General features: G+C 50.3%; 1 protein-coding gene across 1 annotated transcript in view; it reads right to left on the reverse strand.

The window, feature by feature from the left end:
• Positions 1–14,017, reverse strand: part of LOC102880101 (protein ZGRF1) — a 42,000-nt gene that overhangs the window by 22,436 nt on the left and 5,547 nt on the right. The window contains exons 4-11 of the mRNA XM_025050916.1: positions 13,679–13,781; positions 13,495–13,589; positions 10,185–10,305; positions 7,855–8,507; positions 7,047–7,185; positions 6,401–6,585; positions 4,678–4,874; positions 3,490–3,629 (exon numbers count right to left, since the gene is read on the reverse strand). Of these exons, the coding sequence (XP_024906684.1) occupies positions 3,490–3,629; positions 4,678–4,874; positions 6,401–6,585; positions 7,047–7,185; positions 7,855–8,507; positions 10,185–10,305; positions 13,495–13,589; positions 13,679–13,781 (1,633 nt within the window). The remainder of the gene's footprint in view (positions 1–3,489; positions 3,630–4,677; positions 4,875–6,400; positions 6,586–7,046; positions 7,186–7,854; positions 8,508–10,184; positions 10,306–13,494; positions 13,590–13,678; positions 13,782–14,017) is intronic.

The following is a 14,017-nucleotide window of genomic DNA, read 5'->3' on the forward strand; positions in this document are numbered from 1 at the left end:
GTAAAGAGACAAAGAGGTAAGGGAAGATAGCAACACAAAATAAGAGCAAGAATATGCGAAGAGAGTGAACGAAAACACGACGTTGGGAAAATATGGCAGCCGGAGTACGTTATAATTGCTGCGATGAATGGCAGAAAGGACACATCTGAGAAGTAACTAAGCAGTTTAGAAGGGCATCTCCCAGAAGAAGGAAGCACAAAACCCAGACAACATAGAAGACGTGGGGAGAGACTTAGAGGACAGATCCGGAAGTGCTCACGTGTGACTAGTAGGAGTCCTAGAGAGAGAAGTAAAGAGGAAGGGCCATCTGAAGAAATTATAGAGATCAATTTCTCAGAATTAAAAACCTTTTTTCACAATATGTATTTGTAAATTGAACGATCACGCTGCATGTCTTAAACTTATATAATGAATTGGGGGAAAAAATAGATAAAGGACTTCGGTGGTTTTTTTAGTCATTTTATGGAGGTTTGACTGACATGCAAAAAGCTATACATATTTAATATACATGGTAGATGACTTCGGAAACAGAAGACTTAATATTTTAAAGGCCCAGTGTGCCCAAGAGGAGAAAAAGGAAAAACCCACAGTAAGACACATTATAGGGAAACGTAAGACTACAAAAGTCAGAGAAAATTCTAAAGCTTCCAGCCAGAAAGAGCAAATAACATATCAAGGAGTGAAAACTAAAGGCCATCAGATTTTCCCACAGCAACAGTAAGTGCAAGAAAATAGCCAAGTTTTTAAATAAGATTTGCTGTTTCTGCAGGTGAAAAGTATGAAATGAACTTAGAATCTAGAATTTTACATGGAGCCAAACATTCAATCAAATATGAATGTGCAGTAAAAATGGTCTCAGGGGCTCAAGGGTTCGGTGGGTTAACCGTACAAAGACCTACATTCAAAATACTTTTTGAGGAAATACATAAAGAAAACAGAAAAATTCAAGAGATCTAAAAAGGGATACATGAAATTAAAGTAATTAAACACCTTGGACGAGTTTGCAGTCATTTTTTAAACAGTAGTTACATCTGGAAAATAAATCCACGCTACCCAAAAGTCACGTGTGTAGGTTAGTGCTACTCCAAGCAGCCTGTCCGGACGCTCGTGCTAGAACGCGGTTAGCGGATCAGCACACGCTGCCTTCATTCACCGTCTTATGGCAAATAACACGAAGCAAAACCACCAACCAGGCCCCTGACGACACAGGGCCGCCAGGAGCAGCCCCCCATCTCACAGGACGCCGGCGGCACTGTGACCGGGACCAGCCTGCGGATCGCACTTGAGCAGCGTGACGCGGCAGGAGGTGGACAGAGGGGCCCAGCGGACCAAGTGTGCGGAAGCTCTCCACGTTCCCGTCCCATCGCAGGGTGGGAGTTAACTGTCATGTTTTCCAAAAAAAAGCAAGAGGAGATTAAGAAGAACACAGATAAAGTGAGGAAAACAGAAAAAACTCATGACTGTAGAAACATAGCCACGTGTACCTGTGATTATAATGCATTTACCTGTTGCGCTTACTCCATTCACAGGTCAAATTTTAAAAACTCAGCTGTTGATAAAGGACATGCCTACGGTGTAATGAAAAGCTTTAAAGACTTGCTGAGCAAACACTAGTCAAAATGAACCTCCTGTAGATATATGAAAAACTAGATTTTAAAAGCTAAGTATTATTAGAGATGGAGACAGTTTCTACCCGATACAAGTTTCAACTGACAAAGAAAATAGCAACTTCAAATTTGTACGCAACTAATAAAACCATCTCGACGTTCCAGGTGCAAACAGCGAGAAGGCAGGAGCCATGCAGCGTGGAGGGAGCTGCGGGGTCAGGGTGATATGGGGCTGGCACGCACACGCCACCCGGACTGTGTCAAACCACGACTCCTGAATCAGCGCTCTGCACCCAGCACCCGGCACCCGGCACCCGGCACAGGGCGCACTGAGCTGGAGGAAAGAGAGGCTAAGCAACAAAACTATTATGATTCTGGCAAAACTGGTCATAGGGAGGTGAAACTGGGTCCCTATCCGATGCCATGCACAGACACAACCCCTCACAGGTGGCGGTTTCCGCACGCGCTATGCCGTTTCGGGACCTTAACAACCTTCCAAGTGAGACAAAGGTCAAACGCAACACTCTAACACGATTAACAGACGATACAGGTGGATAACTTCAGACCTCAGCATGTGGAAAGATTTTTAAAACAAGACAAAAAAGCACTATCTTTTTGACGACGACTATTACTTTGAGTATATTAAAAAATAATCCTTTATCTAAAGATATCTTGAAAGAAGTGACAAGACGTGATATGAACTGGGAGCAGAAAGTCACACTATACACAACCAATAGAAGAGTAACGTGAAAAATATAAAAACTGGAAGTAAATGAGGTCGCGAACAACACAACAGTACAACGGGTGAGAAGCGTGACGGGCAGACGGGAAGAGCTGTCACCATCCAGGGCGAGCGGACGCAGAGCACAAGGGCTGCTGCCGCCCGTCACTGGCCGCCCCGGCGTGCCCGCTGCAGAAGCCAGTCTGGCGCGGCACCGTTTCCGCTCCCAGGATTATGGCGAGAAGACGCTGGCACACCTACAGGCGGGGCGGGAATACACACGGCGCACGGCTCACGACGGCAAAGCTGGGACCCAGAACAGCCACGCCGGAGAGCGGACGAACGGTTGCGGCACCGTCACAAAGCAAAACACACAGCGGCCGAACGAGAGTCCAGTGTCGACAACACGCACACATTGCAGCAATGCGTGGTGAGTGGAAAAGATAAATTCCACAAGGTTACGTACAGAGTCCCGTCATTCCAATAACGTTGAATAAACCAAACATTTGCAATGAGCTCTGTGGGACTTCGTTTATGTAAACCGACTACAAAAAAGCAAGAGGTGGATGAGCACGCGGGTCACACTGCTGACGACCCTGGGTCAGGGGACACCACAGGGCAGGCAGCGGGTCGCTTCATGTTACATGTAGGTCGCGGTAAAGGTGCCAGATTTTGCTTTGGTTTGTGGATTCGCAGACACCGATAGTATTGAAAACAACCAAGTAAATAACTAAAGAGACCCAGGTGAGGGCCGTGACAAGAGCAGGTCACGACACCGAAGATAACGATTCACCCAATTTGGGGCATCTAAGGCCTTAGAAAAAATGGTTATGGATTTTACTTCCAAATACACAAAATTCGGGGTCCAGTGTTGTCAAATTGTGCAGACTATGACAGAAGTATTAATAAACTCATTACATTTTCAGTTTATTTTTGCTATTAGGTCAGAGTAGTCGAATCAATATGCTTATTTATATGATGCCGAGAACTTAGCGTGACTTTTTAAACAAAATCAAACAGTTTTGGTAGCCTTTAATAGATTTTTAAAAACTAAAAATTTAAAATATGCATTTAGGAATGGTCTAATTTATTCTATAATAATTCAAACTATATCCCACATCACTTTATATTAGCACAAAGCACACGGAGCTGCCCACTGACCTTTGCTGTAAGTCGAAGAACTTTCCTTCCGACTCAGCTTAAGATAAAGTTTGCTTTTAGGTTCATTATAAAATTCAGGATTTACGGTCCTAAACTTCTTTAGTTTGCCATACTGTTTTCTTTGAAAATCAAATCCTTTCCTGCAATATGAGTAAAAAACAAAAGTGAATTTGAATGTAAAGATACCAGTTTTTTCTTAATTGTTGTATAATTGACATGTAACATTCTATTAGGGTCAGGTGTTGTAAGACGATTCGCCAGGACGGGTCTAGCTAACGTCCATCACCACATAGTTATTTTTTTCTTGTGAGAACTTTTAAGATTTATTCTCAACAGCTTTTAAATACACAAACAGTATTAAGTACGGTCACCACACTACACATCACACCCCAAGGACTTATTTTATCACTAAGAGTTTGAAGGTATAAATATTTTTTTAAATCTTTAACACACAATATGAAAAGAAGAGAACCAGAGTGTGTGTATGTTAACATACTTTCATATATATGTGTATACACACACACACACACACACACACACACACTAAAAATACACTGTGTCATCATTATAGGAAGAAACAGCCATCCTCAGTCATCGCTAGTTTTAAGAGCCTGAGACAGAAGAAGTGCTTGAAACCTTGGCTGCTGAGGCTGTGAGATGGGAATAATAAACCGGCCCTGTGAGCCCCCGTCTCACAGGCCATCACGAAGACCAAAGTGCCAAGAAGAGCGCCTGGCACACAGATCCCAGAACTCGATCTTGTTAAATCATCATGGAAACGCTCATTCTACTTGCTCTTTGGGTTCATCCCACTTTTTAAAGACCGGTCTCCAGGGAGCAGCACTCTGCCACACTGTGAAGCCCGTGGCCCGGGCTTGGGGGTGACCTGGGCCTGTCGTGCTGCACAGTAAAACCTGCCCCCGTGGTGTGCTGCGAGGGCTTCCCTTTGCGACGACGCGGAGGCGCGGCTGGAAGCGCACACTCCCTGGTGTCGCAGGCACTCGATGCTCCATGTGCAGAGCGGGCCGAAAACAGCGTAGGGAACTGTCTCCATTTCAGAGCAAAACTGAGGTCCTCTACCTTCGAGACACTTTTCCCATCTCAACTGCTTTTAAAACTGACGATAATTCTGTGAGGTTACTAATTTCTGGTATAACTAGAGGCAGTTACTTGCAGCGTGACACACACCTCACCAGAAGCTGACACTCCTCGTAGAAGGGTATTTTCTGACTCCTTAGGTACAAGCCGATGCTCTTCACATCACTCAACACCGTGCGGGAGGCAGATGCCTCCCGCGTTGAGTGTCCTGGGGTCGCTTCCTCAAGCCACTTGAAGAACTTACATTGGGCAGCTTTGGGTGCATGGCAGGTGTAAAAAAGACGGCCCTAGGGGGAGAAGGTATTAAAATTTAGTGAGAACAATAATGTTTTTATTTTCACTGTGTTTGTACTGGGTTTGTCAGGACTTTTATAAAGGTTGACGGCATTAATGTACTCTAATAAATTAGTCACTATGCAACTTAATCTTTTCATTAATTTAAACAATAAAATTTAAAATCATCATTTGCTTTCTCCTTATCAAAAAATTACACTATTCTAAAAATACTAGCCAATTTGAAAACTAAAATTCACTGGTTTTCTGGTTTGAAATGATCACTACAGACAGCCTGGGCGCTGCTGCCCAGTGACTACTGCCAGGGCAGCCCACGTGCTCCTTCCCGGCCCCTCTCTCACGCGCACGGGTGCACACACATGCATGAGCCCACACATGAGACACGGATGCACACACATGCATGAGCCCGCACATGAGACACGGGTGCACACACATGCATGAGCCCGCACACGAGACACGGGTACACACATATGCATGAGCCCGCACATGAGACACGGGTGCACACACATGCATGAGCCCGCACGTGAGACACGGGTACACACACATGCATGAGCCCGCACACGAGACACGGGCCCGCACATGAGACACGGGCCCGCGCAGGAGACACGGGCGCACACACGAGACACGGGTGCACACACGAGACACGGGCCCGCACACAAGACACGGGCCCGCACAGGAGACACGGGCGCACACACGAGACACGGGCCCGCGCAGGAGACACGGGCCCACGCAAGAGACACAGGCGCGCGCACGAGATACCTAATTTTTTAAATAAAACTCAGATAACAAACACACTTTCTGCTCTGTAACCTAACCTTTGTACCTAACTGTATGACACCCATGTCATCAAGTAATCTTGAACAAGGAGTTTTAGTGGCTCTATTATATTTTATTCCATGGTTCTAATATTACTTATGAACTCTTGTACTTGATAACTGAATTTAAATCTAAGGTTACACACCCAGCTAACGATGACATGGGATCACAAACAAGGGAGGAAAACTGTCATTACGACTGAGAGCAGGTCTTACGAGGACAAACCATCAGCCAACGCACAAACGTTTCACTGACTTCTGCCACTGTAACATGTATCCGGCAATAGAAATTTGACCAGGACACTTTTCTGAGCCTCGTCCCAGGGGCACAGAGCCGACAGCGGGGTGCCGCTCGCCCCGGCAGGTCACCCCTTCTCCAGCTGCAGCCCCCCAGGAAACGCCGGTCGTCCCTCCACCCACTAGTGCAGCGAGCCCCTGAGAGGCTTCGAGGCAGCTCTTATTCCACGGGTGCCCCTGAGCACAGGCGTCTCTCCAGGGACCGCACTGAGAGCCTAAGTCACCAGAGCCTCGGGGAGAGGGCCCAGCTTGGAACTGAGCTGGTCACGAAGCCACAGGCACCCGGACCTCTCGCGACAGGAGTCAAGACCAGCTTGGAACTGAGCTGGTCACGAAGCCACAGGCACCCGGACCTCTCGCGACAGGAGTCCGCGGTGGGGTGACAGCAGGGGAGGGGACAACGAGACCTTATTCGGACCCTCCTTTTTAACCATGACGAGTTTCGCAGGCTGACGGTGATGACAGGATGGCACGTTATTTTCCACATCTTCCAGTTTCTCTCCCTTTGATGACGTGTAAAATGATATGTCGACTTTTGCAAGAGCTTCATGCAACCTTTGTGCCAGCCCAAACAGCAATATATTTAGATGTTCTACGGAAAAAGAAACAGATGAAAATTAAATCCAGAACAACTTGGTGTTTGTGTGACACGTGTGCTGTTAGCTAAATTTGACAATAGCGTTTTAACATAGTAAATGATAACCCAATACTAATATCCACGTTTTAAAGGCAAGATTTCCCCTTGTACAACAAACTAATCGTGCATCATACATTTCCTACTTAACAAAACCAAATGTAACAATTCTAGTTAAAAAAACACAACTATGACTTGAGAAAGATAACACAGCCATTTCTTACTTTTAAAGCTCAATTTTCACCTGAATTTAGAATATAAGTTACTCTCAAAAACTGGAATAAACATAGAGAATAACAAATCCCAAGCAGAGAATTTATTATAAGAATTCACGATAGACGATATCACATCTTCTCACAGTTTACTACTGACATTATGCAGCAATCGACTGTAATAAAGTACGAAGGTGGCCAGCAAACCTATGAGGCAGGACGCAAAGAGCCGCTTGTAATGGGCAGGAGACTGAAAGACAGCTGGAATGCACGTCTGCCGCCGGGGGAGGCGAGCGGACTTCACCTTCTGCCCGCTCGGGAAGCACAGCTCAGAGTCACTTATCTCCTGAAATGGAATAACTCAAGTTACTACCAAACCACAAAAAAAAAACCCAAACGCTGTTTACTAATAAGTAAACTATTTTCTAGAGATGTTTAAGAAAATAAACAATTAAGCAAAATTTCCAGAATCCTTGAAAATGATTTTCCAATTTTAAATGAGAAACCAGCATAGCAAGAATGGCTATGCGTAGCACTCCTGATGATACAGAAGACTCACTTCTTGTCTGCCCTGAACAAGTTTTTAAGTGCTTTTTGCCAGGAAAAGCTCACCTGATGTAAATGGATCATTATGTCTATTTCTGATTGCAGCCGTAATAAGAACTGCTCACAGCCACCGTGTGACACGACACCATGCTGCCCTCACAATCAGCGAAACCGAGCTGACAGCCGACACGAGAACACTCGCACAACGGAAGTGCTGGCAGACACAGCCAGCAACAGCCGAGAGCCTGCTCTGTGCCAAACACGGCCCCGGACACTTTCAAACACCTGATTTCACCGACACTCGCAACAGCTAGGAAAGATTAAGTCACAGAGGTGACTGTAGCTAAGTTACAGAAAACTAAAAAAACCAAATGCCACTGGCTCCGAGAGTGAAATCACTGGTCTTCTGTGGAATTCCAGACAGTAACCGCTGGAACAAGCTCGCGGACACGCTGCTGGGCTTCCTCACCTGTGAGCGCCCCGTCGCAGCGTGCTCACGGCAGGCAGGCCCGCCCGGCTCCGTCTGAGTTTCCTCGGTCCTGGAAGTCTGCTTTAAATTCAGAGAAGGTGCTTTCCCTCCGCTCACCCAGTCGTGACTGACGCCCTGCTGCTGCTGACGGAGCATGCCTCGTATCATCCGCACGTGCACGGCATCCAAAGAGCGTCCCCTCACGGCGTCGCTCTGCCTTTCACCCATGTCACCAAAACACCCGCCCGAGACAGACTCGGCGAAGAAGCCACCTGTGACTTCCGTGTCCAGTCTGCTCCGTTTCGGCAAGTTGCACTGGGGTGTGTTTTGATATTTCAGCCACTTGCTCTGAGCAGACATGTTTCTGAGAAGTGAGTCGCCCCCTGGTGTCACTGCCCTGCAACCCTTAAACGAAGAAGCTTCTCTTTGGCCCTCAGGCCCAAGGCTGAAAGGAAGAGTCACTGAGTCTTCACACAGGTTGAATACGGGAGAACCCGAGGACTCTGGCCTGTCACAGCCGGTCACATGGGACTGAGGATCCAGGTCAGGGGGCCCATCAGCAGGTGGCAACGTGACGAGTGGAACTCGCACGCTACTTTCTAACGGAAGCCTTTGAAAGTCCTTATTCTCCAGAAAGCTGAATTTTTTCATTACTGGAAAAAAAAAACACCAATTAAAAAAATGTGTTAAGGTCATACCTAGGCTCCAGAGAAGTGGGTATCTATACAAAAAAGTACCAACTGGCCTTGAAAAAAAAAATCACATAATTTCATTTCCTTTTTTAAAATTAAAAAAAAAATTAATGGTTTTAGTCTCAAAAAAACATAAACCTTTCAAAGTTTAACTAATAGACTCTGAAACTCCTCTAAAGTCGATGAATTTGACACCATCGCTTCCTTATCCCTCAGCCACCGACCCCCATCGCCACACCATGTGACACGGCACCTAGGTGTTCAGGGCACTTCCAGCCATGGCGCGTCGCTCTCGGCGTGCAGGTGGGACCGCCGAGGCCAAGGGGGGACCCGAGCACCGACCGGCGGGCAGGAGGAGCACCCGCAAGTTCTCGTTCTCAACTTCACGTCCTTCCCCAGAGAACCAAGTTCATGGTGCGTTTATCTGACTGTGACTGTCATGTCCTCCAAGTTTTTATGACACTCACGAATTAATGTATCAACCTTCAGGGTAAAAAAGACATTTAGCTTTTTTTTTTTTAATCTATTGGTACATGATAAGAGTTCAGTTCTGGCCAACTCGTGTTTTGGCTGTGTTAGTAATAGAATATTCCTGAAAATGCAAAAAACAACAACAAATATTTGTTGAATAAATCAGTGAATGGCTAATACTGCCCGGGACTACATAGGCTGAAAGATTTTGTCTGACAATGCTGTGGTTTCCCTTTTTAGAACAATTGGCCTTTTTTGAGCAGTTAAACTCCGGCGATCACCTGGGAAGCTAGCAGAGCAGCAGGCAAGCCAGTGACACCCTTTTATAAAGTGTGAGGCTGTGGTCCTAACGGCCCATCGAGCGACACCGACAGAGAAGTTAAAACCTCATCACTGAGTAAGGGTGCCGGGCATGGCTATGGCAGCCATCGGGTCCCCCGGGGTCACGCCTGCTTTTGACACGGACCCTCCCCTGCCTTGCTCCTCTACAGAGTACACCCGCGGGCTCTGCCCGACCACCCGTCCACGTGACAAAGCTCTTCACATCCGCCACCCAGGACAGGGTAACCGCCAGCAACGTCGCCCCTCACCCCACACAGCTTCAGAATCGGGGCGCTGCACGGGTGAGATGGGCAGAAAAGAGAGATGACGAGTTAGCGGAAGGGACCCCACAGGACGTATGACACTTATCAAGCAGGGAGTGACCGTGGGGAGTCTACGCACAGGAAACAAGGGGCCTAGGCGTGTGGCCGGGGCAGCAGCTCGCTGACGAGGCCAGGTCTCAACACACAAAAGGGGAAACTCGGGGTGAGGCTAAGGTCGCCCAGTGGTGTGGGTCACACTCCGAAGAATCGGTCCCTTGTGAGGGAAGGGCCACCGAGGGGCCAGGGGGGCCAGGCTCTGGCGTGGCAGCTGTGACAAAGACTGCAGCTCTGGAGGACAGTTTCGGAGGCCTATGTGGAAAGCTGAGAGAAGGACCTGGAGCCAGAAGGGCGTGTTGTCCTGGAAACAGGAGCCACCTGTGAGGGAAGGAGCCACGAGGGAGGAGGAACGTGGGTGGCTTCGGGGCACAACGTGGAGTCTGGCTCCCTGAAGTGAAAAGCTGCACATCACAGGGACAGACAGACATCAGAGCCGCATGGCCACAGCTGAGAAAGGGAAGGTCACCTGGTGAGGTCCTTGCTTCCAGGGACTCCACGGAGAAGTCCTGTGTGCAGTCTTCATCTCCCAAGTCCAGAGAAAAAGGAGAAACAGGGCCTGCTGTGGACATCTGCTCTGGTGACGTCACCTATCCAGAAAGAGGAAACACAGCTCCAGACCAACACCTTCTTACTGCATTTCCCCCGCACGGTCTGAGTGAATTCTAGAAATCCACAAGGTACAGATAATGCTTCTGATGACACCATGTGGAGCTGCGGAGGGCAAAGGGACGGGACAGAACCGACTCGTGAAATCAACAGCAGGAAGGGACACGCAGGACAAGGAGCCCGCTAGGAGTGGACTGACCTGGGCTGGGATCTGGTTCCGGAGAAGGTCGGGTCTGGGGGGCTCGGGCAGACGCCCCGCGGAGGCTGCCCCTCACGTCCCCAGGGCGAGAGCTCGCCCAGCCGCTCCTCACGCGGGACTCGGCCCCAGGTCCCGGACGCTTCAGGTCGCCTCGCACAGCTGACCGTCGCCCCACTCCCTCACGCCCCATAGAACAGCCCCGAGCCCTTAGCTGTGCTGCTGCTTCCAGCAGTCGCCTCAGGACTCGGCGTGACGGAGCCGCGGTGCGCACGTGCATGAGAACAGGGAACCCGCCGGAGCCGGTTCTGACCGGGCCTGGGCAAGGTTTCGTCCTCTAACTTTGTCCACTTCCGCACGGTATGAAATTGTAAGGCGTGCGTGTGTTATTTATTTTGAGTAAACGACCAATAAAGATGCAAAGTCTATGTATAAATCAACACTTTCTTGACCAGCCCTTGGTCCAGAGTGGTGCCAGGGCCAAGGACGCGGCAGGGACACCCAGCTCGGTGCGAGCGGGCGGCACGCAGACGGTCAGTTCGTGGCTCGGCCCTTCCTGTCGCGCAGGCCCCGCACCTGCCTGTCGCCTACAGACCCGCACGGCCCGTGGGAGGGGGACGCTCTCTTGTCCCTCACGGCACAACCAAGGGCCTGAGGGCAGCGGTCAGGTGGCCACGGCCCTTAGACGCATGCGCCTGGGACAGCAGAGTCGGGGTGCAGGTCAGGGTGTGGGTGGGCCGCACTGCGCAGGCAGCTGTCACCTCGGGACCGACGCCCCACACCACTGGTCCCGTGTCCCGTCTCCCCACAACCCTGAGGCCCGCCCCCACATTCCCTTCTCCCCACACCCCGGGGCCCCACCCCGTGTCCCCGTCTCCCCATACTACCCCACCGGGCCTGCCCCCGTGTCCCATCTCCCCACCCCCCCGGGCTCCTCCCTGTGTCCCGTCTCCCCACACTCCCTCCCCCCCGGGCCCCGCCCCCACGTCCCATCTCCCCATACTCCCGGGCCCCACACCAGTGTCCCGTCTCCCCACACTCCTGGCCCGGAGCTGCAGGCGCTGCCCTGTGCCCTATGCCCCTGATTTCAGGTCTCTCCTTGACCGCATTATCAGAGGCCCCCTTCGACCCCGGAACATAGGGTGCCACCCTCACACAGCCTGCTGTCCCCCCTACGCAAGGCCCTCCGAGGGGCCACCCGTACTTGCTGTCTGCCTTTCTTCAGGAGGCCCAAGTTCCCGAGGGCAGGTCCGGGCACCCAGGGCACCGCAACCCAGGGATCGCTGGAAGTATCCGCTGAGTGACCGACCACCCAGTGAGCTCGTCTTTAGGGAGCATTCCCTGTCCAGTCCCACTTTCTCGCCTGTCACTCACCACTCAGCAACCACGGTAACGGATCCCTACCCTCGCTTCGCTGTGACCGCTCCCGCCAGGGGCCCAGCAGATCGATTCCCTCCTCAGGCCAGCAGGGACTGACGCCGCGGCCCCGCCCCGTCCCGGCTCTTGCCGACAGGACAGAAAGTCTTCTCCACACTACGCGGGCAGTCCCCTCTCGATGCTTTAGCTCTTCTACGTGCAATGACCAAGCTCTGGCCCCACCAGACCCGTGTCCCCGCCTCCTCGCTCTGCATCTCTACATGAGCGAGGCCCCCCTCCCCACCGCCGAGGGCTGCACTGTTCCCCACGCCCCTGTGCTGAAGCCCTGACCCCAATGTGACTGCATTTGGAGACAGGTGCTTCAAGAGGTAATACAGGCAAAATGAGGTCACAGGAGGGGACCATGGTCCAAGAGAATCCGCGTCCCCGGGGAGAGGCGCCTCCGTCTCCCTCTGCCCCCACGCAGGTGCACACGCCAACAAAAGGTGGTGAGGGCACAGAGAGACGGCGGCCCCTGCGAGCCAGGAGTCCTCCCCAGAAACCACGGCAGCCACCCCACGACTGTGGACTTCCGCTGTGCCCTTGCAGCCGCCCAGCCGCCTGGAAGGTACACCATCTTCCTCTGCCTGGAAGCCCCTTCCCCCACACGCTGTCAAGTCACAAAGTCGGGGGTCTCTCTCCTCCCTCCCCTCCAGCCCAGGAACATCGTGCTCACCCCCAACACTGACCTGAAACCTACTTACTAACTCCTCCACACCTTCCCTGCTAGTCCCCACTTCGGGTCACTGTCACCTACGGCTCCTCTCACGCCCTGCCCCCACCGCACACCAGCGGGCCCACCATCCACGAGCAGCCAGCAAAACCTCCAGGATGCACACTGAGTCACGGGCCTTTAGCAGCAAACCGTCCAGGGACTTGCCAGCTTTCCCACACAGCGGTCATCCCAGTCAGTTTTTGTTTGTCCCCTGGGTTACTACCTACACCCCCCCCCGCCACCGCCCCCGCTGCCTTTAAGAGCAGACCTCACGTGTTCTGTCCATCACTCTAGCCACGCCCACACACTCCCGGCCTGCAGAAGGCACCAGCACGGCGCGATGCCTAGTACCTCTCGGGTCTCACGGTTCACGGTGAGACTTCAGTCCGCCCCACGCTCGGGACGCCTAGGCTCGGCGCGCACACTGCTTCTGACTGCGGCCGGCCTCCTCTGACATTACGTGTCCTAATTGGCTTAGGACAGCCATTCGTTTCTCGTGTTTATCTTTGACTCCTTTACACAATTCTTAACGTCTCGTTTTTAATTGACTCTTCTATTTCTTACTTTCTAATTACGTATGCCTCTCATCTCATGTCATGTTGTAAGAATCAAAGCATCTCTGGATGACAGAGAGAGCAGCCATGCCCACTGTGGCTTCTCCTGCAGAAGCCGCCCGGCCCATCCATCGCTGAAACAGTGTCGGGTGGTGTTGATAAACTTTCTCAATCGTGTTAAAAGAAACCAGCCTTAAGATTTTTATCTTTTTACTTTTCAAGACATTCATTTTTCATAAGACTACCAAAACTTTTGACTCCCACCATTAAAACTTCTTTTTCGTTATACCTTATTTGCTTCCCATGAAGTCCTCGCTGCTGACGGAAAATCGTAATCCAAATGTCGTGAATATTCTGAATCTTTAGAAGGAAAATCTAAAATTGCTGTGGAGACAAAAAGCATGGATCTTTACATAAGTTTGTTCAATATCAAATACTTTCTTCATGTTACATTTTACTTATAATTTACTTACAATCAATTTCAATTGAGTCCTCACTAGACTCAGCTATTGCTTGAAAATTGGCTTCAACATTAAAGCGAGCCCTTCCTTTTGGAAAGTTTTCTTCATCTGGAAACTAGAAAACAGAGTCATTTATCAGCTCGTTTAGTCAAGACAAAACTGTGTGTGTACATATCCGTCTCTTTGTCTCTCTGTATACGCAGACACACACACACACACAGTCTACGGTGCCGACTTGAGACACAGAAAGACAGAAAAGAGGTGATGTGAAGCCAATGCATGCGGGAAAAGCAGAGAACGTTAGGGTCCAGCAATTCCCTCCAATCACATTTCTCACGCCTTCACATCGCT

The sequence above is a fragment of the Pteropus alecto genome, unplaced genomic scaffold, assembly GCF_000325575.1.
Source record: "Pteropus alecto unplaced genomic scaffold, ASM32557v1 scaffold17, whole genome shotgun sequence".
Taxonomy (NCBI): domain Eukaryota; kingdom Metazoa; phylum Chordata; class Mammalia; order Chiroptera; family Pteropodidae; genus Pteropus; species Pteropus alecto.